The following is a 22991-nucleotide window of genomic DNA, read 5'->3' on the forward strand; positions in this document are numbered from 1 at the left end:
GGATCTGCTGGGGCCTTTCATGCTTTCGAGCTCCTACGCGACGCAATAAAATAACAACCAACCCGGCGGCCGGTGGCAGGCCTGGCAGCTCCTTTGGGCAAACGCTCAGCGCCGAAGGGAGGTCGCAGTAATTGCCCCCTGGTCCCGTCATGCGCCAACGAAGCCGAGAGTGTGATAGAAACAGGAGTTCATGGTAGAAATTAGTGACCAAAGCAGTTTTGTCTCCGGTTTAGAAACAAAGAAAACCACAGAGCAGAAACTGGAACAAAATAATCAGACAAAAGACACTTTCAGAAATGAGAACATTCCCCTCCCACGGCTGGGGAGAGAACCCAGGAATCCTGGCTCCCAGTCTGTCCGTCCCCCAGCTCTAACCACTAGACCCCACTCCCTTCCCAGAGCCGGGGATAGAACCCAGGAGTCCTGGCTCCCAACCCCCACTGCTCTACCCACCAGACCCCACTCCCTTCCCAGAGCTGGGGAGAGAACCCAGGAGTCCTGGCTCCCAGCCCCCCCTGCTGCAGTGTCACGACACCCCCTCGGGGTCAGTGGATCCCTGCGTGGCGGGGGGCTCCGGCAGGGCGTTGTTTTCCTGCGGACCCCCAGACACAGTCTCCCCTCCTGGGGTCTCCTCCGGGGCCATGGGCCGATTCCGCTTGAAGAAGCCGAACTGGGGGAGAGAGAAGAGTGGGGGGAGGGGTGTTAGAGGGAGGGCGGCTGATGGACGGATGGACAGACAGACAGGCCGGTGTCAGGCCAGCCAAGGAGCTGGGGAGGGGGCACGCACCTTATACAGGAGCCCGACCATTACGGCGAGAAGCAGGACGCCCCCAATGGAGCTGCCGATAATCACCGGGACCGGATTGAAATGGGAAATTATCTCCACCTCCGTGGTGATCTGAGGAGAGACATGGTTAGGGCAGAGAACCCAGGAGTCCTGGCTCCCAGCCCCCCCTTGTTCTAACAACTAGACCACACTTCCCTCCCAGAGCCAGGAGAGAACCCAGGAGTCCTGGCTCCCAGCCATAACCCACCAGACCCCACTCCCCTCCCAGAGCAGGGAGGGGCCCCAGGAGTCCTGGCTCCCAGCTCCCCGCTCTAACCACTAGACCCCACTTCCCTTCCAGAGCCGGGAGAGAACCCAGGCGTCCTGGCTCCCCGTACCTGGCTGTACTGGAATTCCTCTGGCTGGATCTGGAAGTATTTGGTCTCATCGATGCTGACAGCTGCTTCGCTGCGGAGCCAGACTTTGCGGGCTTCCAGCTTGAGGACAGACGGACAGAGAGGGGGGTAAGCTGTGGGGACAGCGGGGGGCAGCGTGGCCCCATCGCGCCCGCAGCGGGCGCCCCCGCCGGGCGTACCTGAGCTCCGTCCTCCGGCCTATGCAGCTCCCCGGAGAAGTTAAAGCTGCGGGATTCTCCACCGGCCAGGGAGGCCACCTGACACCGGACCCGGGTGCAGACAGACGCCCCTAGACACCCGCGCTGGGAGCAGAGGGAACCAGAGTCAGACTCCACCGCCTGTCCCAAAGCGCCGGGAAACAGCCGCTCCTCCCCAGAGGGGCCGCGTCCCAGGCCGGGCGAGGGGTCCCCGTGTGCCCAGCCCCCCCACCCAGAGGGGCCGCGTCCCAGACCGGGCGAGGGGTCCCCGTGTGCCCAGCCCCCCCACCCAGAGGGGCCGCGTCCCAGGCCGGGCGAGGGGTCCCCGTGTGCCCAGCCCCCCCACCCAGAGGGGCCGCATCCCAGGCCGGGCGAGGGGTCCCCGTGTGCCCAGCCCCCCCACCCAGAGGGGCCGCGTCCCAGGCCGGGCGAGGGGTCCCCGTGCGCCCAGTCCCCCCACCCAGAGGGGCCGCGTCCCAGGCCGGGCGAGGGGTCCCCGTGTGCCCAGCCCCCCCCCCCCCAGAGGGGCCACGTCCCAGCACCGGCGAGGGGTCCCCGTGTGCCCAGCCCCCACCCCCCCAGAGGGGCCGCGTCCCAGCACCGGGCGAGGGGTCCCCGTGTGCCCAGCCCCCCCCACCCAGAGGGGCCGCGTCCCAGCACCGGGCGAGGGGTCCCCGTGTGCCCAGCCCCCCCACCTCAGAGGGGCCACGTCCCAGCACCAGGCGAGGGGTCCCCGTGTGCCCAGCCCCCCCACCTCAGAGGGGCCACGTCCCAGCACCAGGCGAGGGGTCCCCGTGTGCCCAGCCCCCCCCACCCAGAGGGGCCACGTCCCAGCACCAGGCGAGGGGTCCCCGTGTGCCCAGCCCCCCCCACCCAGAGGGGCCGCATCCCAGCACCAGGCGAGGGGTCCCCGTGTGCCCAGCCCCCCCACCTCAGAGGGGCCGCGTCCCAGCACCAGGCGAGGGGTCCCCGTGTGCCCAGCCCACCCACCACAGAGGGGCCGCGTCCCAGCACCAGGCGAGGGGTCCCCGTGTGCCCAGCCCCCCCCACCCAAAGGGGCCGCGTCCCAGCACCGGGCGAGGGGTCCCCGTGTGCCCAGCCCCCCCCACACCCAGAGGGGCTGCGTCCCAGGCCGGGCGAAGGGTCCCCGTGTGCTCAGCCCCCCCCCCCCCACCCAGAGGGGCCGCGTCCCAGCGCCGGGCGAGGGGTCCCCGTGTGCCCAGCCCCAGAAGTGGCTGCATCTCAGCTCTGATCTTACTGTCACTGGTTCCTTTGGGGTCTGGGCGGCAGCCCCCATTCGGAGCGTCAGAGGCCGGGTGCATGTGAACCCATGTTCCTACCAGGCAATGGAGAAGGTTATTCCAGGAGAGAACCCAGGAGTCCTGGCTCCCAGCCCCCCCCCGGCTGTAACCCCTAGACCCCACTCTCCTCCGTCCCACTCACCCCACCGCTGAGGTTCACAGATACGTCCCAGATGAAGCCGAGTTCGGCCCGGATGGGGAGTTCAAAGGTCACAGTGACGGGCACAGTGGGGGGCCCCAAATTCTGCACCTGGGGGGGCGGGGGGAAGAGGGACGGCGTTAAAGGCGGAGAAGACAGGCGGGAGCTCGGCGTATGCAGATATCGCTGCGCCGAGCGGGCCCGGTCTCAGCCGGCCGGTCACCTGGAAGCGGTGGGCGATGGCTTGGCACGCCGGCAGCTCCGACGGGACGCTGACGTAGGTGCTCGAGTCCAACCTGGGGGAGACGCGGGGGGGTCAGTGCCTGTGCGGACCCCAGCCCCCCATGGAAAGGGGCCTGCCGGGGCACAAGGAGCGGGGGGGAGAGGGGAAATCGGGGGGGGGGGGGTACCCGGTCACGACGACCCCGACCGGGCGCAGAACCGGCAGCTCCCGCGTGGCTGCGTTGTCCGCCAGGGTCCCGTTCTCATTCTGACTGCAGGGGAAAGAGGGAAAAGTGGTTCGGATCAGCCCCGGGTCGGGACCTGCCCCCCCCCGGCCCCCTCTGGCCCCGGGACCCCTCCCCACACAGCTGGCAAGCCCCCGGACAGATTGGCACGAGCCCTGCCTGGCCTGCCCCATGGCCCATCCAGGGGCGTCAGCTGTACCACGGAGGCCTGGAGAGAGGCCGAGGGATGCAGCTAGGAGCCAGCAGGACATGTTCAATAAGGATAAGTTCAATAAGGACAGGTTCAACAAGGACAAGTGCAGAGTCCTGCCCTTAGGACGGAAGAATCCCATGCACAGCTACAGACTAGGGACCGAATGGCTCGGCAGCAGTTCTGCGGAAAAGGACCTAGGGGTGACAGTGGAGGAGAAGCTGGATATGAGTCAGCAGTGTGCCCTTGTTGCCAAGAAGGCCAATGGCATTTTGGGATGTATAAGTAGGGGCATAGCGAGCAGATGGAGGGACGTGATCGTTCCCCTCTATTCGACATTGGTGAGGCCTCATCTGGAGTACTGTGTCCAGTTTTGGGCCCCACACTACAAGAAGGATGTGGATAAATTGGAAAGAGTCCAGCGAAGGGCAACAAAAATGATTAGGGGTCTGGAACACATGACTTATGAGGAGAGGCTGAGGGAACTGGGATTGTTTAGCCTGCAGAAGAGAAGAATGAGGGGGGATTTGATAACTGCTTTCAACTACCTGAAAGGGGGTTCCAAAGAGGATGGATCTAGACTGTTCTCAATGGTAGCAGATGACAGAACGAGGAGTAATGGTCTCAAGTTGCAGTGGGGGAGGTTCAGGTTGGATATTAGGAAAAACTTTTTCACTAGGAGGGTGGTGAAACACTGGAATGCGTTACCTAGGGAGATGGTGGAATCTCCTTCCTTAGAGGTTTTTAAGGTCAGGCTTGACAAAGCCCTGGCTGGGATGATTTAGTTGGGGATTGGTCCTGCTTCGAGCAGGGGGTTGGACTAGATGACCTTCAGGGGTCCCTTCCAACCCTGATATTCTATGATTCTATGATTCTATGTAGGGACAGGCCTGTGCACAGGGGGCTGCGGGGCTTCTCCGTGCCCCGAGCTTGTGTTGGGGACAGAGGAAGCACAAACCACATGGCAAAGGACAGAACAGGCAGCTGCATCTTCTCCATTTTGTCTCCAGTCCTGCTTCCCGCCTCTGGACTCCCTTCTCCACAGACCGAAGCTCTGAGCAAGGGACTGACTGACCCATCCCAGCGGCGGGTGACTCCAGGGGGATTCTCAAGGCAGCAGCCTCACCGGCACGGCTACGAACCTGATCTACGGCCTGGGAAATCTCCGTGCGTCTCTGAGGGCTCTACCATCTCACGTCGCTCTTCCCGGTCTCTCTTTTCTACTAAACCTTTAGGTTTACAGAGGAAAGGACTGGCCGGCAGGTTGGTATTTTGGGAAAGATCCAAACCTATATTGACCTGGCAACGTGGCTGGCCCCGGGGTCAGAAGAACATTTGGTAGCATGAGCAGAGTTTTTAGATAACTTCTCCCTGGACTGGAGCTCGGTGCTGGTTGGGACCAGAGAACGGGACGGCAGGAAAGGGGGCTGGGTGGCTGCTTTTTTCAGCTTCTCGATAACCAGGGTGGGGGATCAGGAGCTCCATGTGTGACGGGTTGGGGAGTTGAACGTCAGTGTTACCCACCAGTCGCTGGGAGGATCTGCTCCCCCTTCTGCAGCCTGCCCTGTGCATGTCCAGCGTGGGCTGCCCCAGGCTCCCTGGACACACGGGATGGATGGACGGACGTGTGTTGGGGATGGGTGGATAGCAGGGGAGATGGATGGCAGGGGAGATGGATGGGTGGATGGCAGGAGAGATGGATGGCAGGGGAGATGGATGGGTAGATGGCAGGAGAGATGGATGGCAGGGGAGATGGATGGGTAGATGGCAGGGGAGATGGATGGGTGGATGGATGGCAGAGGAGATGGATGGGTGGATGGATGGCAGAGGAGATGGATGGGTGGATGGATGGCAGAGGAGATGGATGGATGGGTGGATGGCAGGGGAGATGGATGGCGGGGAGATAGATGGCAGGGGAGATGGACGGGTGGGTGGATGGCAGGGGAGATGGACGGATGGATGGATGGCAGGGGAGATGGACGGGTGGGTGGACGGATGGATGGCAGGGGAGATGGATGGCAGGGGAGATGGACGGGTGAGTGGACAGATGGATGGCAGGGGAGATGGACGGATGGGTGGATGGATGGATGGCAGGGGAGATGGGTGGATGGATGGATGGATGGATGGATGGATGGATGGATGGATGGATGGCAGGGGAGATGGATGGATGGATGGATGGATGGATGGATGGCAGGGGAGATGGATGGATGGATGGATGGATGGATGGCAGGGGAGATGGATGGATGGATGGATGGATGGATGGATGGATGGATGGCAGGGGAGATGGATGGATGGATGGATGGATGGATGGATGGCAGGGGAGATGGATGGATGGATGGATGGATGGATGGATGGCAGGGGAGATGGATGGATGGATGGATGGATGGATGGCAGGGGAGATGGATGGATGGATGGATGGATGGATGGCAGGGGAGATGGATGGATGGATGGATGGATGGATGGCAGGGGAGATGGATGGATGGATGGATGGATGGATGGATGGATGGATGGCAGGGGAGATGGATGGATGGATGGATGGATGGATGGATGGCAGGGGAGATGGATGGATGGATGGATGGATGGATGGATGGATGGCAGGGGAGATGGATGGATGGATGGATGGATGGCAGGGGAGATGGACGGGTGGGTGGATGGCAGGAGAGATGGACGGATGGATGGATGGCAGGGGAGATGGATGGCAGGGGAGATGGATGGATGGCAGGGGAGATGGATGGATGGATGGATGGATGGCAGGGAAGATGGATGGATGGATGGATGGATGGATGGATGGATGGATGGATGGATGGCAGGGGAGATGGATGGCAGGGGAGATGGACGGGTGGGTGGATGGCAGGGGAGATGGACGGGTGGGTGGATGGCAGGGGAGATGGATGGCAGGGGAGATGGACGGGTGGGTAGATGGCAGGGGAGATGGATGGCAGGGGAGATGGATGGATGGATGGATGGCAGGGGAGATGGATGGCAGGGGAGATGGACGGGTGGGTGGATGGCAGGGGAGATGGATGGGTGGGTGGACGGATGGATGGCAGGGGAGATGGATGGGGGGATGGCAGGGGAGATGGACGGGTGGGCGAATGGCGGGGAAGATGGACGGGTGGGTGGACGGATGGATGGCAGGGGAGATGGATGGCAGGGGAGATGGATGGATGGATGGATGGCAAGGGAGATGGATGGATGGATGGATGGCAGGGGAGATGGATGGATGGATGGATGGCAGGGGAGATGGATGGATGGATGGATGGCAGGGGAGATGGATGGGGGGATGGCAGGGGAGATGGATGGATAGATGGATGGCAGGGGAGATGGATGGGGGGATGGATGGCAGGGGAGATGGATGGGGGGATGGATGGCAGGGGAGATGGATGGATGGATGGCAGGGGAGATGGACGGGTGGGTGGACGGATGGATGGCAGGTGAGATGGACGGATGGATGGCAGGGGAGATGGATGGATAGATGGATGGCAGGGGAGATGGATGGATGGGGAGATGGACGGGTGGGTGAATGGCAGGGGAGATGGACGGGTGGGTGAATGGCAGGGGAGATGGACGGGTGGGTGGACGGATGGATGGCAGGTGAGATGGACGGATGGATGGCAGGGGAGATGGATGGGGGGATGGATGGCAGGGGAGATGGATGGGTGGGTGGACGGACAGATGGATGGACTGATGGAGGGTGGAATGGTGCGTGTGGGGACAACCCTTCGCCTTTGCTTTCCCATCCCCCCCACACACACTGTGGGGCCCCTTCCCTTGCTCCCACCCCCCGCAAAGCCAGGAACGCACCAGTCAGCTCGGACAGTGAAGGAGGCTGGGCCGTCCCCCCAGGTGGTGTCAGAGGAGACGTGGAAAGAGAGACGGAGGAAAACCTGGGGGAGGAGACCAGAGAGGAGTGAGACTCGGCGCAGGGCACAGACACGGGGTGCTGAGACCGGGCGTGCTCGGTGCACGGACACCCCCCCCTTACCTTCGTTCTCTCCCGCAGGGCCGGGGGGCTGAGCTGGCAGGAACTGTTGAGGACAGACAGACGGCCGGGAGCCCCGGGCACGTCGCAAACCAGAGAGACCGGCCAGTGGGACTGGGGACATGGGAGAACAAGGGCTCGTTAGTGACAGCGCTCCTCACTCCCGACCTGCAGCCCCCGTCAGCCCAGCCCAGCCCCCCAGCCCTGCCGGTGCCCCTCACTCCCGACCCGCAGCCCCCCGATACCTGCAGGACAGAGCCCCCCCGGAAGGAGAGCCCTGGGGGGTACTGGATCGTCAGCACCGGCCCATAAGCGATTTCGCCCACGTTCTCCAGCTGCACCGTCAGGTTGAGTGGGAAATGGGGGCTCAGTCTGAGTCCTGGGGACCTGGAAAGCACAAACTGCGTCCAGCCCGGGCCTGCCCAGCGGGGGGCGCCATGGGGAGCGGGGCGCTGGCCAGGGCGGGTCTCACTCACCCCGAGAAGTTGAAGGAGACGCGCAGGTCAGCCACACAGACCTCGTCTGCCCCGCAGTTCTTCTCAAAGGGAACCTGCAAGGCCAAGAGATCCCAGAGTAGCCGGAGGGGACCCAGGCGTCCGGGTCACTCACCGCTGGGACTGGGACTCAGGAGTCCGGCTCAGTGCACAGGGGGGAAGGGACCCAGGGGTCGGGGTGGCAGGCCGGGGGAAGGGGAGGGACCCAGGGGTTGGGGCGGCAGGCCGGGGGAGGGGGAGGGACCCAGGGGTCGGGGCGGCAGGCCGGGGGAGGGGGAGGGACCCAGGCGTCCGGGCGGCAGGCCGGGGGAAGGGGAGGGACCCAGGCGTCGGGGCGGCAGGCCGGGCGAGGGGATGGGACCCAGGCGTCCGGGCGGCAGGCCGGGGGAAGGGGAGGGACCCAGGCATCCGGGCGGCAGGCCGGGCGAGGGGATGGGACCCAGGCGTCCGGGCGGCAGGCCGGGGGAAGGGGAGGGACCCAGGGGTCGGGGCGGCAGGCCGGGGGAGGGGGAGGGACCCAGGGGTCGGGGCGGCAGGCCGGGGGAGGGGGAGGGACCCAGGCGTCCGGGCGGCAGGCCGGGGGAGGGGGAGGGACCCAGGCGTCCGGGCGGCAGGCCGGGGGAGGGGGAGGGACCCAGGCGTCGGGGCGGCAGGCCGGGCGAGGGGATGGGACCCAGGCGTCGGGGCGGCAGGCCGGGGGAGGGGGAGGGACCCAGGCGTCCGGGCGGCAGGCCGGGGGAGGGGGAGGGACCCAGGCGTCCGGGCGGCAGGCCGGGGGAGGGGGAGGGACCCAGGCGTCGGGGCGGCAGGCCGGGCGAGGGGACGGGACCCAGGCGTCCGGGCGGCAGGCCGGGCGAGGGGACGGGACCCAGGCGTCCGGGCGGCAGGCTGCGGGAGGGGGGTACCTGTATGTGGGTGGTGGTGTTGGTGCTGGGGAGGAGCAGGGGCGTCAGACCCCGCGTGCCCGGGACCGGCTCCCCTTGGACCGAGAAATTCACCTGCAGCTCCACCGGCACCAGGAAATCCTCCAGGCAGGGCTGGGGAGAGGGGTAAGTGCGGTGAGCTTCCCCCACAGCAGTGCCCCCAACTAGGGACTGCCCCTGCCCAGTGCGGTGAGCTTCCCCACAGCAGTGCCCCCAGCCAGGGACTCCCCCTCCTGGTGCGGTGAGCTTCCCCACAGCAGTGCCCCCAGCCAGGGACTCCCCCCACCCAGGGTTGCGAGCTTCCTCACAGCAGTGCCTGCCCCCAGCCAGGGACTCCCCCTCCTGACACTATGAGCTTCCTCACAGCTGTACTCCCAGCCAGGGACTGCCCCTGCTCAGTGCTGCAAGCTTCCCCACAGCAGTGTCTCCATCTAGGGACTCCTGCGGCCGGCGCTGTGAGCTTCCCACCCAGCAGTGCCCTGGGGGCTGGGAGCGGGGTCCTACCAGGACGTGCAGGGCTTTGGTGCTGCAGGCTGGCCTGGTGCCGACCCGCAGGGTCTCCAAGAGCTGCGAGGTCCCGTCGTGCAGCGCCAGGCGCGGGTTGGATTTCCCAGCATCCACCTGGAGCGCGAAGGAGACGCGGGCGCGAAGCGGGGCTGCGGGAGAGCGAGGGAACGGAGGAAGGGACGAATGAACGAGTGGAGGGGGACCGGGCGAGGGGACGCGCCGGAGGGAGGAGGGGTCTCACCTGGCCCCCCCAGGCTGATCTGGCTGAGGTTGAAGCACAGGGTCAGGGCGACCCCCCTGGCCCCCGCACCTAACCCCCCTGTGCAGCCGGCATCGTCCAGGGGGATCCGGGCCGGATTCAGCGCCAGGGAGCAGGAGACGCCGATCACCGGACGGGACCTGCCGGGAGACAGACGCGCCGACAGTGAGAGCGGGACAGACGGACGCGCCCCCCCCGCCCCTGCAGCAGCAGCCCCAATTCCCGCCCCCCTTCCCCAGCATTGCGAGCTTCCCCGCAGCAGTGCCCTCCGCTGGCCTCTCCCCTACCTGAGCAGCACGGCCCGGCCCAGGGCCCCAACAGCCACGTCCGTGAGTCCGTCCCCGCTGAGATCCAGCCGGCCCTGGACGGACTGCCCGAAAAACCGGAGGGCGGGAGAAAGAGACCGGGCGGAGACGCGCTGCGGGGGAGGGGGGAGAGAGAGAGATGGGACGGTGCCCCTCACTCCCGACCCGCAGCCCCCCGCCAGCCCAGCCCTGCCCCCCAACCCTGCCAGGGCCCCTCACTCCCGACCCACAGCCCCCTGCCAGCCCAGCCCTGCCCCCCAGCCCTGCCAGGGCCCCTCACTCCCGACCCACAGCCCCCTGCCAGCCCAGCCCTGCCCCCCAACCCTGCCAGGGCCCCTCACTCCCGACCCGCAGCCCCCTGCTAGCCCAGCTCTACCCCCCAGCCCCGCCAATGCCCCTCACTCCCGACCCACAGCCCCCTGCCAGCCCAGCCCTGCCCCCCCAGCCCTGCCAGGGCCCCTCACTCCCGACCCACAGCCCCCTGCCAGCCCAGCCCTGCCCCCCAGCTCTGCCGGTGCCCCTCACTCCCGACCCGCAGCCCCTGCCAGCCCAGCCCTGCCCCCCAGCCCCGCCAGTGCCCCTCACTCCCGACCCACAGCCCCCCGCTAGCCCAGCCCTGCCCCCCCAGCCCCGCCGGTGCCCCTCACTCCCGACCCACAGCCCCCTGCTAGCCCAGCCCTGCCCCCCCAGCCCCGCCGGTGCCCCTCACTCCCGACCCGCAGCCCCCTGCCAGCCCAGCCCTGCCCCCCCAGCCCCGCCGGTGCCCCTCACTCCCGACCCACAGCCCCCAGGGTTCTCACCTGGCTGTGGGGGTCTCTCAGGGCCAGTCTCCCCGGCTCCCCCAGGAAGATGTAAAGGGCCCCCTGGCCCTCATCCTCCATGGGGGCCCCGATGGCCACGTCTCTCACGCCATCCCCGTTCACATCCCCCAGGGGCCCCAGCGCCGCCCCGAACCGGCCCAGCCCGTCCCCCGGGGACCCCCACAGCCTCTGGGTGCATCTCAGGGAGCCCTAGGGCAGAGAGAGACCAGATCAGAGCCCAGCCCTGTCTCCCCCCAGCCCGGTCCCCCCGCCCCACCCCCAGCCCTGCCCTCCGCCCATCTCCCTCTCCCTATCCCCCTCCCTTTCCTTCCCCTCCCCCCCAAGCCCCACCCCCAGCTCCCCATCTCCCCCCAGCCCCACCCCCACCCTCTCTACCCATCCCCCTCCCAATCCCTCCCCTCCCCCCCAAGCGCCACCCCCACCTTCCCCCAACCTGGTCCCCCCTGCCCCACCCCGCAGCCCCCCATCTCCCCCCCGGGCTCACCCCGTCCCGCAGGGCGCAGACCTGGACCAGGCCACCCCAGCTGCGGTTCTGGTGGCCGGGGGCCCCGATCAGAACCAGGTCTGTCTCGCCGTCCCCGTCCAGGTCCAGGGTGCAGAGCTCGGCCCCGAAGGAGGAGCCCACCTGGGGCGGGGGAGAGAGACAGACGGACGGACGGATGCAGGGTGTGGAGGGGCTGGACAGACGGATGGATGAGGGGCTGGGGGCACAGCCGGAGGGAGGAATGGGGCGGGAGGCACTGGGGGCCTGGACAGACGGGTGGGGGAAGGGTTATGGATGGACAGACGGACAGGGGTGTGAGGAGAGGGACGGACAGGGGAGCGGGGGGCAGCCGGATGGGTGTCGGGGTGGAGGAGAGACAGACGGACGGGGGGGGCGATTCTCACCTGCTCCCCCAGGACACTGTCTCCGACCCGCCCCCCGCTGCGCTGGAAGACTCCCACACGCCCGACGTGCCCAAACCGGGGGGCTCCAGCCACGTACAGGACACGGCCCCCCTGGCGGGCCAGGGCCACGGCATAGCCTGCGGTGGGGGGGGGAGAGTTAGCATGGGGGGGCTGGGGGGAAGGGGGTAAGTGAGGGAGGGGTGTAGAGGGATGGGGGTTCACTCACCCAGGTACGAGTCCTTGGCCTCCTGCCCCAGTGAGGACTCATTGATGAAGTTGGCGAGGAGGGGGTCTCCCGACCACTCCTCCAGCCCCCCCGCCCAGTCGTAGGCCCCCACCGCCCCCACCACAACAGCCTCCTAGGGGGCGGAAGAAGAGAGACAAAGAGAGGGCTGTGAGGGACCCAGGCGTCCTAGCCCGTCCCCCACCCCCACTGCCACGCAGGGCCCTGCCCTCCAACAGCCCGTAACCCACCAGTTCCCCCCCATCAGCCCAGCGCTAACGAACGACCCACAAACATTCATGAGCCCACATGACTATGAATGAGGTGAAGCCTTCCGCATATTAATAAGCTAAAAGAATGATTAATGATGGGAAACAGGATATTAATGAGCCAAATGAATATTAATAAGGGGAAATATTCAGACGATTAATGAGCCACAATAATGATTCATGACTGGATTGCACCCTCAGCAAGTTCACAGGTGACCCCAAGCTGGGGGGAGAGGTAGATACGCGGGAGGGTGGGGACAGGACCCAGAGGGACCGAGACAAATTGGAGGATTGGGCCAAAAGAAATCGGATGAGGTTCAACAAGGACCAGTTGTCCCGGGGTCCCCGGGCGATGCTCAGGACCTGCTCCCTACGAAGCCAGGCAGGACTCTGGGGGAGTCTCCTCTCGGGGAGCAGCCTGTCTGCAGGACACACAGCTCCCCCGGCTCCACCTTCCTGGGTCTGACCTCGGAGCATTCAGCCTCCTCTGCCCCTCCGGGCGCTTCCCACAGCAAGTCCGCCCTGGCGGGGTCCTGGGGGAGCCAGAGGGTCCTGCCCCCCAACTCCGCAGTCAGACGGGACTCTCAGCCAGCCAGTAACACTGAAGGTTTATTAGACGACAGGGACAGGGTCTAACACAGAGCTTGTAGGTGCAGAGAACAGGACCCCTCAGCCGGATCCATTTTGGGGGGGCAGTGAGCCAGACAACCCCGTCTGCCCTTCACTCCATGTCCCAGCCAGCCCCAAACTGAAACTCCCCCCAGCCCCTCCTCCTCTGGGCTTTGTCCCTGTCCCCGGCCAGGAGGGCACCCGATCCCTTTGTTCTCCAACCCTTTAGCTCTCACCTTGCAGGGGGGAAGGGCCCAGGCCATCAGTGGCCAGGAAACAGGGTGTCGGCCATTCTCTGTGTCCAGACCCCTGTACACACCTGCCCTCTAGGGCTCTGCAACGATCATACACCCTTACCCCACCACCTAGAGACTTAAGAACTGCCTAGGGGAAACTGAGGCACCCCCACACTATTCAGAGGAAACATTAAGAACAGTCCCACTTTGTCACACAAGTGCAGAGTCCTGCCCTTAGGACGGAAGAATCCAATGCACAGCTACAGACTAGGGACCGAATGGCTCGGCAGCAGTTCTGCGGAAAAGGACCTAGGGGTGACAGTGGACGAGAAGCTGGATGTGAGTCAGCAGTGTGCCCTTGTTGCCAAGAAGGCCAATGGCATTTTGGGCTGTATAAGTAGGGGCATAGCGAGCAGATCGAGGGACGTGATCGTTCCCCTCTATTCGACATTGGTGAGGCCTCATCTGGAGTACTGTGTCCAGTTTTGGGCCCCACACTACAAGAAGGATGTGGAAAAATTGGAGAGGCCAGCGAAGGGCAACAAAAATGATTAGGGGTCTGGAACACATGACTGATGAGGAGAGGCTGAGGGAGCTGGGATTGTTTAGCCTGTGGAAGAGAAGAATGAGGGGGGATTTGATAGCTGCTTTCAACTACCTGAAAGGGGGTTCCAGAGAGGATGGGGCTCGGCTGTTTTCAGTGCTGGCAGATGACAGAACAAGGAGCAATGGTCTCAAGTTGCAGTGGGGGAGGTCTAGGTTGGATGTTAGGAAACACTATTTCACTAGGAGGGTGGTGAAGCACTGGAATGGGTTCCCTAGGGAGGTGGTGGACTCTCCTTCCTTAGAAGTTTTTAAGGTCGGGCTTGACAAAGCCCTGGCTGGGATGATTTAGTTGGGGTTGGTCCTTTTTTGAGCAGGGGGTTGGACTAGATTCCCTCCTGAGGTCTCTTCCAGCCCTAATCTTCTATGACTCTTTGACTATTCTATATTACCTAATCCTCACCACGCTAACCCCCACCCGGCCCTCTGATGCCTGGGCCATCGCTGCAAACTCATGTGCAAAGACCCGGGATGCGAACGACCTCTGAACCCCCCCCCGAGAGGCGTGGGGAACGGGGAGAAACGTGGGGTAACGGGAGCAGGACGTCGAGCCATGAGCAAAGCCGGGCACCCGAGGAGACATGGCAGTTCAGAATCAGAAGCTATCACATTGGAGATGACGGGCACTCAGCAGACGTTTGTCGGAGACCCTTGAGGAAAAGGGAGGTTCGATTCGCAGGGCAAAACCGATTTGCTGTCGGGGGGTTGGCCAGGAGATGCAGATTTCTGGGCGCTGGAGGGGAAGTCGACGGCAGAAGAACATGGGGTGGGAAAAGCTCATGGCTGGACGCGGTGGTTCCCTTGGGTGGATCTCAAGGGCGGGTCGTCCACAAAGAGATGAGCAGGGGATGGTGCAGAATGGGCGACCGGGGTGCAAGCTGCCAGTGATGGAGATGGAGGAGGAGGAGGAGGAGGAAGAAAAGTATATTAATGGCCATGAGCGAAGAGGAATGGAGAGCGCCTCTCCACCAGGAAAAGTCTCCCTGAGCTATTGCTCGCAACAGGGAAAGACACTCAGGCATCTGCTCTCCGCCACGGTGAGGACGTTCTCCAGATGGTCAAACGGTTGGACGCTCCGTGACAGGGAGCAAAATGAGGTGGCGAACGGGGGGCCCCCCCAATGCAAGACGAGCCAAGGGGGGGAGGTCGGTACGGACGTGGCCAGCGGACACTGGAGAGACACATGGGCCCTCGCAATGATCACGGATGGAAGAGGACCGAGCGTAAGGCCAAAGACTCGGCACGTGGACTGGACATTGCGGGACCCCAGAGAGACCGATTGGCACGACAGGGCGTACAGCCGTGAGCTTTGGAAGAAAGCTACAGAAGTCACCCACCCCGAAGAGGGAAGTGGGAAGAAACCAGAAGGTGCATATTTAACATTGACCCATAACTAACATGATCAATGAGAAAAGTCGACCATGAATTAGAAAATGATGCACAGTCATGAAAACCAATGAATAACAAATGAGAAGATATTAGCGTCAATGTAACGAGGAAACCGATTTTAGAGACGGGGCTATAGTAATCGCATGAGACACTCGTCAGTAACAATAAGCAAAGCTCATTAAACAGCTGTTAATATTAATGAGAACGATAACATCATCGAGAGCAATATACGGCCGCTGACCCCGGCAGTTTGCTAAATCCGTGCTCCCCCTGACATAGCTTTTCAGTCATGTGACTGTCGTCTCACGGAGCGTCGTTGTCTCATGGACATGAATATTAATAACCAATAACCATAAATATGAATATTAATGCAAAAAGGATCATGTAAATGAGGAAACATGAACATGAATGAAAACCTGCCTCAGTGAGACAAAGTATTTAGCAAACTTCATATCAATGGGAAAGCCAGCTAGATAAATGGGTATATATTAATATGCGAATATTATTAAAAGCAGCGAGGAGATAGATAGATGAGGGGGTGTATGGGGATAGATGGATAGATAGATAGATAGATGAGAGGGGTGTATGGGGATAGATAGATAAATAGATAGATAGGGTGTATGGGGATAGATAGATAGATAGGATAATGTTACTGTTATCCTTATTAATATTCAAAGTTCTTATTCATAATAATTCCCCTGGATATTAGGAAGTCTCTTGGCAGTAATATACCACTTTATATTAATGTTTCTCCTCCTTAATATCAAGCTATTAACATCCCTGAGAGGTTGTTCCTGTGAACGAGAGGTCGGCGCACCGCAGGCTAGCGAGGACTGTATCCACGAGCAAACGAGGAAACTCTTGCTAGGCAGGAGAAACCCCAGTCTACCCGTGGGAACCCTCACCCTGGCGTCGGGACACGAATCTCCCCATCCCTGCGTTCCCCTTCCCAGTGAGCGAGGACGGTCGATGACGGTATGAAATGTTGCCATCGGTTAGGACAATTATCACATGGATGATGCTTCATTAAAGTACATACTGAATTAAGAATCATTATAGCCAATTAATATGGTTAGAAATAGGAAGGTTAGCAGAGGAAGGATTAAATGACTGGTTAGTCTCTAAGGTGCCACAAGTCCTCCTTTTCTTTTTGCGAATACAGACTAACACGGCTGTTACTCTGAAACCTGTGATTAATGGTAACGAGCCCAGCAATAATTGGCATGTTCATAGCAGGGTGGCTGGCTCCACTTTGTGGTGGGACCGTGTATTACACTTGGTCCGACTACAGCCCTGGGGGGCTCTCTGCCCCTGCCCCCCCAGCTGGAGCTCGAGCCCATGGACCGGGCTGGCCCCCCCCAGGGTGCACGGGAGGGGGGGAGGGTTTCTACCCACCGGGGTGAGCAGGGCGCTGAATCCACCTTGCGACAGCTCCAGCTGGAACGAGCTGGCGTTGGAAACCTGGGCCGTCCCTGGGGGGAGGAAAAAAGGCGGTGAGACCCGGGCGGGGAATGGGACCCAAGCGTCCGGGTAGGGGTGCTCTCCACCCCAGCACTCCCAGAGGCCAGGGTGGGGAACAGGACCCAGGCATCCGGGTAGGGGTGCTTCCCAACCCAGCACTCCCAGACAGCGGGACGTGGAATGGGACCCAGGCGTCCGGGTAGTGGTGCTCCCCACCCCAGCACTCCCAGACACTGGGACAGGGAATGGGACCCAGGCGTCCGGGCTGGAGGAGGATCTGTGGGCCCCGCACCTTCGATAGCGAAGATCTTCTCGCGAAGCTGCTCCTGGATGGTGCTGAGGGCGGAGAAGCTCCCGACCTGGAAGACGTTCTCAGCCCGCGAGGCGATGGTGTGCAGCTCCTGGCGTGCCTCGGCCTTGGAGAACGCCTCGCCCACCTGGAACCGGGGGGCAGGGAGGAGAGAGACCTCCAGGAATGGGCTCCAGACCCCCTGGAAACCCACAGGCCCTTCACACGAACACGGAACCCCCCATGGTCCTCCAGAACCCTCCACCATGCTCTAGAACCAACTAGAACCCCCAGGGACGCCTCACAGACATGCAGACAGCCCCTAGCATTCTCCAGAGCTCCCCACCATACTCCAGAACCAACTGGAACCTCCTAGGACCCACAGAACCCCACAGACCCATCACCAACACCCAGAACCTCCCACAAATCCCCAGAACCCCTCAGATACCAACAAACCCTTCCAGATCCATCTACACCGCCTCCCTGAACCTCCCCATCCATCAGAACCCTCCAGAACCCTTCCAGCCCCCCACCCCCACCCCTACCTCGGCCTATCCAAACCCCAATCCAGAATCCCATACATCCCTCCCGGGTCTCTTTGGGAATCTCCTGAGCTCCTCATTTCTAGTCCAGAACCTTTAAGGAACCCCTAGATCCTGCAGGAACCCAAAAACTTTTGAGGAACCGCTTGCAACCTAAAAACACCGACTCATTCTCCAGGACATCTTAGCACCCTCCAGAACCTTTAGGGAACCTGCAGCACCACTTAGCACATGCCAGATCCTTCTGGAACCCAAAACCGTCAAAGAGCCTCCAGAACCTTTGGGAAGCCAGCACTTTCAAAATATCCACAGACAACAGGCATATTAAGTGCCCTCCAGAACATCAGAGGACCCAAACCCTTCAGCGAATTCCCATAGCTCATTAGCATCCTCCAGAACCTCTCAAGAACCTCCCAGAACCAATCAGAGACCTCCAGAACCTCTCGGGAACCAATCAGAACCTCACAGAACCTCTAGAACCTCTCAGGAGCCTCCCAGAACCTCATGGAACCTCTCAGGAAACTCCAGAACCTCTCGGGAACCAATCACAACCGCACGGAACCTCTAGAACTTCCCAAAAACCATCCAGAACCTCCCAGGAACCTCCTGAAAACCATCCAGAACCTCTCAGGAGCCTCCCAGAACCTCTCAGGAACCTCCTAAAAAACATCCAGAACCTCCCAGGAACCTCTGAAACCTCTCATGAACCTCCAGAAACTCTCGGTAACCGATCAGAACCTCCATAAACCTCGCAGAACCTCTTGGGAACCAATCAGAACCTCACTGAACCTCTCAGGAACCTCCTAAAAACCATCCAGCACCTCTCGGGAGCCTCCGAGAACCTCCCAGGAACCTCCAGACCCACTTGGGAACCTCCTAAAATCCTCCCAGAACCTCTCAGACCCGAGAACCTTTAAAGAACCTCTCGGTTCCCCAAACCGTTAAGGACCCTCCAGAACCACTTAAAACCCCAAAACCTTTAAGGTCTCCCCAGGAGCGCTGGGAACCCCGACCCTTCCAGGAGCCCCCAGAACCCAGAAGGCTGGAGGAACCCCGGGAGTTTTTCGAAGCCCCGCGCACGGCGGGGACTCTCCAGCCCCCTGTCCGGCTCCCCTGTCCCCGCCCTACCCCGATGGCGTAGCGGACCAGCCCCTTGCTGTCGGCCGCCCGGATGGCCTTGGGGAAGAGGGCGCCGTCGTCGGTGGACTCCCCGTCGGTCAGGACGACCAGCAGCTTCTTGGCGTGGGGCCGGGCGCCGTTCTCGGGGGTGAAGGTCTGGCCTCTGCGGGGAGAGCGGGCAGGGTCAGCGTCGGGGGGGGGGGGGAGCCCAGCTGCGCCCCTCCCGCCCCCGGTGGGGTACTCACACCACGAAGAGGATGGCCGAGGGGGTGCGGGTGTTGCCCTTCAGATGGGAGAAGGCCTCCAGGTCCTGCTCCACGGCCATCGGGCCCTTGGCGGCGTAGTCGGCAAAGGTGAAAACGTGGTGGATCTCGGAGGAGAACTGGACCACGGCGATCTGGGGGGGGGGGCAGCAAGGGGGGAGATTATTCAAAAGAGCCGATTGTCACCGGCTGCCCGGCCCCTAACATGTCCACAGACGGACGGACACACGGCAGGGCTCGGCCCCTCCAGCGGGGGGTGCCGGGCCGGCCGGCCGGACACACCGCGCAGGGGCGGGCGGACGGGCGGGCCCCCACCTGGATGCGGGGCCCCGCCAGGGCCCGCAGCAGCTCCCGGATGAATTGTTTCATGAGCCTGAAGTCGTCGGGCTGGATGCTCTGCGAGTCGTCATATAAAATAGCCACGTCCACCCCCGAAATGCACTCTGGGGGGGGTGGGGAGGGAAGAGAGATCAGCCCCCCCCAGGCCAGCATCACCCTCCCACAGACCCGCCCCGCTGGCCAGCATCAACCCCCCCCCCACAACAGATCAGCCCCCCCACCCCTCCCCAGTTCCCCAACTCAGCCCCCCGACCGCAATGGCTGGAGCCACCCCCCACCCCAGCTCAGCCCCGGCAATAGATCAAGCCGTCCAACTCACCCAGCTCAGCCCCCCACCCCCACCAGCTGCCCCCCCCAGCCCCGCCCCCCACCTTGGCCGGCCGGGTGCAGGGCCCGGGGGGGGCGCTCCCAGCCCCCCCACACGTAGCAGAGCCCCTGCAGATACACGTTCTCCTCGCAGCGCTGCTGGAGCCGGGGGCCGCAGGCCTGGGGGAGGGAAAGGGGGGTCACCGGGGGGGACCCCACTCCTGCACCCCTCCCCCCACAACTCCCTCCCCCCACACCCCTACAACATCCCATCTCCTGAACCCACCTGCACCCCTCCCCCACCTCCCTTGGCCCCTCCCTCCACAGCCCCACCCCCATCTCTCTTTGCCCCTCATGGTGGATCCACCACCCCCAGTTGCCTGCCTCTTCTCTTCCACCCCACAGCCCCTCCCCTCCTTAACCCCGCCCCCAGGACCGCCCTGCCCTATATCGGGGTCCCGGGGTGACTCACAACGATCTGGGACCTGGAGATCTCGTCGGAGGCGAGCGCCAGCCCCAGGGAGACCGGGGGGATGTCTGGGGGGGACAGAGAGAGCGTGAGAGAGAGATTCCCCCCCCCAGGCACCCCCAATATCCCACATAACCCCCTGTCCCACCCCCACCACTCATGAGCTATATTGGGGGGCAGTGACCCCACCATGTGCCCGTCACTTACCGGGGAGGGGGATGGGCTCACAGGCCCCCCCATGATAGGAGCAGCGATACAGGGCCCCCGTCCCATTCCCTGCCAGGGGGGCGCTCACCACCAGCCTGGGGAGAGATGGGTACAGACAGGATAGGGGGGGTACTTTGATCCCACTCCCCTCCAAGAGCCGGGGAGAGAACCCAGGAGTCCTGGCTCCCAGCCCCCCCGCCCCCGCTCTAACCACTAGACTCCACTCCCCTCCCAGAGCTGGGGAGAGAACCCAGGAGTCCTGGCTCCCAGCCCCCCACCCAACCACTAGACCCCACTCCCCTCCCAGAGCCGGGGGCTCTCACCAGGAGCTGCCGTTCGAACGCATCTGGACGACCCGGTAGCCGAACTGTGCGTCAGCGTCGCCCTCGAAGACGGTGGGGTTCTGGGTCTCGATGCTGAAGGCCTGGGAGGGGGCCGGCCCTGGGGGGGCAGAATGGCAGGGCACTGCTGGGGGAAGCTCGCAGCGCTAGGGTACTGCAGGGGGCGGAGGGGGGGGAGACCAGACAGGCAGGCAGCTGTCGGGGGGTGGACAGGCAGAGGGGAGAGATGTGGGGGGAGGCGCAGATGGATGGAGCTGTGGGGGGGGGATCCCCTGGCTTCCTACCCCAGAGCTCACAACCCCCCCACCACACCGCCAGGCTGCGGCCCACCTGCCTGACCCCCCGGGCAGAAGAGAAATAAGAAGGGGGGCCCAGCACCCCCGGTGTGGGGGGGGAAGGGAAATGGGAGCACGTGGAGTCCCTGGGGGCGGGATTTACACAGAAAGCCCAAAAAACACCAGGAAAAAAGCCCTCGAGGGTCACAATGAGAAGCGGGAACAAAAACAGGAAACAGGGACCAGGGGTGAGAGCAATCGCTCAGGGGCCTGCCCCCCCCAGCCCTGCCGGTGCCCCCCACTCCCGACCCGCAGCCCCCTGCCCTCCCAGCCCTGCCGGTGCCCCCCACTCCCGACCCGCAGCCCCCTGCCCTCCCAGCCCTGCCGGTGCCCCCCACTCCCGACCCGCAGCCCCCTGCCCTCCCAGCCCTGCCGGTGCCCCCCACTCCCGACCCGCAGCCCCCTGCCCTCCCAGCCCTGCCGGTGCCCCCCACTCCCGACCCGCAGCCCCCTGCCCTCCCAGCCCTGCCGGTGCCCCCCACTCCTGACCCGCAGCCCCCTGCCCCCCCCCCCCGCTCTGCCGGTGCCCCCCACTCCCGACCCGCAGCCCCCTGTCCCCCCCAGCTCCGCCGGTGCCCCCCACTCCCGACCCGCAGCCCCCTGCCCTCCCAGCCCTGCCGGTGCCCCCCACTCCCGACCCGCAGCCCCCTGCCCTCCCAGCTCTGCCGGTGCCCCCCACTCCCGACCCGCAGCCCCCTGCCCCCCCAGCTCTGCCGGTGCCCCCCACTCCCAACCCGCAGCCCCATGCCAGCCCAGCCCTGGGCCCCCCCAGCTCTGCCGGTGCCCCTCACTCCCGACCCGCAGCCCCCTGCCCCCCCAGCCCTGCTGGTGCCCCCCACTCCCGACCCACAGCCCCTGCCCCCCCAGCCCTGCCGGTGCCCCCCACTCCCAACCCGCAGCCCCATGCCAGCCCAGCCCTGGGCCCCCCCAGCTCTGCCGGTGCCCCTCACTCCCGACCCGCAGCCCCCTGCCCCCCCAGCCCTGCCGGTGCCCCCCACTCCCGACCCACAGCCCCTGCCCCCCCAGCCCTGAGCACCTCGCAGGAGGTTTAGCGTGAGCAGAGCCAGGAGCAGCGGTCGCAGTTCGGGGTCCGGCGCCATCACTTCTCTCGGTCCCGTGTCCGGGGTGGGTCATGTCTTGTAGACTCATTTCCTTCCCCCGCCGCATCACCGCCCCTCACCGGCATGGGGCCATGGCTCACTGGGGCAGCCCAGGGGACATGCCGAGCTTTCAGTGCAGATGCTGCCTCCAGGGGGCGCAGCGGGGCCGCCGTGGGGCAGGGAGCAGGGCGGGGGCTCAAGGGTGGCACTGCGGGGCAGGGCGTGCCATGGGGCAGGGCAGGGGGTTCAGCAGGGGGTGCTGCGGGGCAGGGCGTGCCATGGGGCAGGGCGGGGGCTCAAGGGTGGCACTGCGGGGCAGGGTGTGCCATGGGGCAGGGCAGGGGGTTCAGCAGGGGGTGCTGCGGGGCAGGGCGTGCCATGGGGCAGGGCAGGGGGTTCAGCAGGGGGTGCTGCGGGGCAGGGCGTGCCATGGGGCAGGGCAGGGGGCTCAGCAGGGGGCGCTGTGGGCCGGGGGCAGGCCCTGGTGTCACTATGGGGCTGGCATGTCGATTCTTTATCTGCCGGCTGCAGGGGCGGATGTGGTCTGGCCTCAGCTCCCAGCCCTTGGCTGGAGTCACTTCCCCCCAGTCCCACCCGGGCTCCACGGTTAACCCTTCATGTCCCCCCTGCAGCCCCCCCACCTCCTGAGCCCTTCCCCTCTCTCTGAGTCACCCCCCCACCACACACACACACACACTCATAGGGCACTGTTGGGAGGAAGTTCGCAACTCCACAACATTCTGCTGGAGTGGGTTAGAGTGAGGGGGGGTGTGGGTGGGAGCCAGGACTCCTGGGTTCTCTCCCCAGCTCTGGGCGGGGAGTGAGGTCTAGTGGTTAGAACAGGGGGAGGGGGGGCTGGGGGCCAGAACATAAGAACTAGGTCAGACCAAGGGTCCCTCTCGCCCAGTGTCCCGGGCCAGGTGCCCCACAGGGAATGAACAGACCAGAAAATTATCAAGTGATCCATCCCGTCGCCCAGAACCAGCTCCTGGCAAACAGAGGCTAGGGACACCCTCCCTACCCATCCTGGCTAATAGCCATTGGTGGACCGATCCCCCATGAATTTATCTAGTTCTTATTGGAACCCTGTTACAGTCTTGGCCTTCACAATGTCCTCCGGCGAGGAGTTCCACAGGTTGACTGTGCATTGGGTGAAGAAATACTTCCTTGTGTTTGTTTTAAACCTGCTGCCTATTCATTTCATTGGGTGACCCCCTAGTTCTTGTGTGATGAGAA

The 22991-nt window shown here is 63.8% G+C and overlaps 1 protein-coding gene across 1 annotated transcript; it reads right to left on the minus strand.

The window, feature by feature from the left end:
- Positions 1–200: 200 nt before the first annotated feature.
- Positions 201–22014, minus strand: LOC144266890 (integrin alpha-X-like). Its single transcript, XM_077820446.1, has 30 exons — positions 21692–22014; positions 20303–20420; positions 19980–20074; positions 19776–19840; positions 19369–19483; positions 18974–19101; positions 18641–18792; positions 18405–18558; positions 16738–16882; positions 16380–16456; positions 11882–12014; positions 11656–11792; positions 11252–11392; positions 10747–10956; positions 9929–10059; positions 9624–9781; positions 9380–9531; positions 8858–8989; positions 7935–8008; positions 7704–7845; positions 7462–7572; positions 7281–7363; positions 3230–3313; positions 3043–3115; positions 2823–2930; positions 2638–2715; positions 1362–1484; positions 1165–1263; positions 788–898; positions 201–670 (listed from the first exon to the last, which is right to left on the minus strand). The coding sequence occupies exons 1-30, from the start codon at positions 21753–21755 to the stop codon at positions 527–529; spliced, it is 3537 nt and encodes a 1178-aa protein (XP_077676572.1). The 5' UTR covers positions 21756–22014; the 3' UTR covers positions 201–526.
- Positions 22015–22991: the final 977 nt, after the last annotated feature.

Source organism: Eretmochelys imbricata, chromosome 6 (genome assembly GCF_965152235.1).
Source record: "Eretmochelys imbricata isolate rEreImb1 chromosome 6, rEreImb1.hap1, whole genome shotgun sequence".
Classification (NCBI taxonomy): domain Eukaryota; kingdom Metazoa; phylum Chordata; order Testudines; family Cheloniidae; genus Eretmochelys; species Eretmochelys imbricata.

Excerpts from the sequence above, each read along its gene's own strand:
- LOC144266890 (XM_077820446.1), bottom strand. The coding sequence starts at position 21,755 with ATGGCGCCGGACCCCGAACTGCGACCGCTGCTCCTGGCTCTGCTCACG. Across the intron at positions 7,573-7,703 it reads GGGGGGGCTCTGTCCTGCAG|TCCCACTGGCCGGTCTCTCT; the intron begins GTATCGGGGGGC and ends CCATGTCCCCAG. Across the intron at positions 2,931-3,042 it reads CCATCGCCCACCGCTTCCAG|GTGCAGAATTTGGGGCCCCC; the intron begins GTGACCGGCCGG and ends CCGCCCCCCCAG.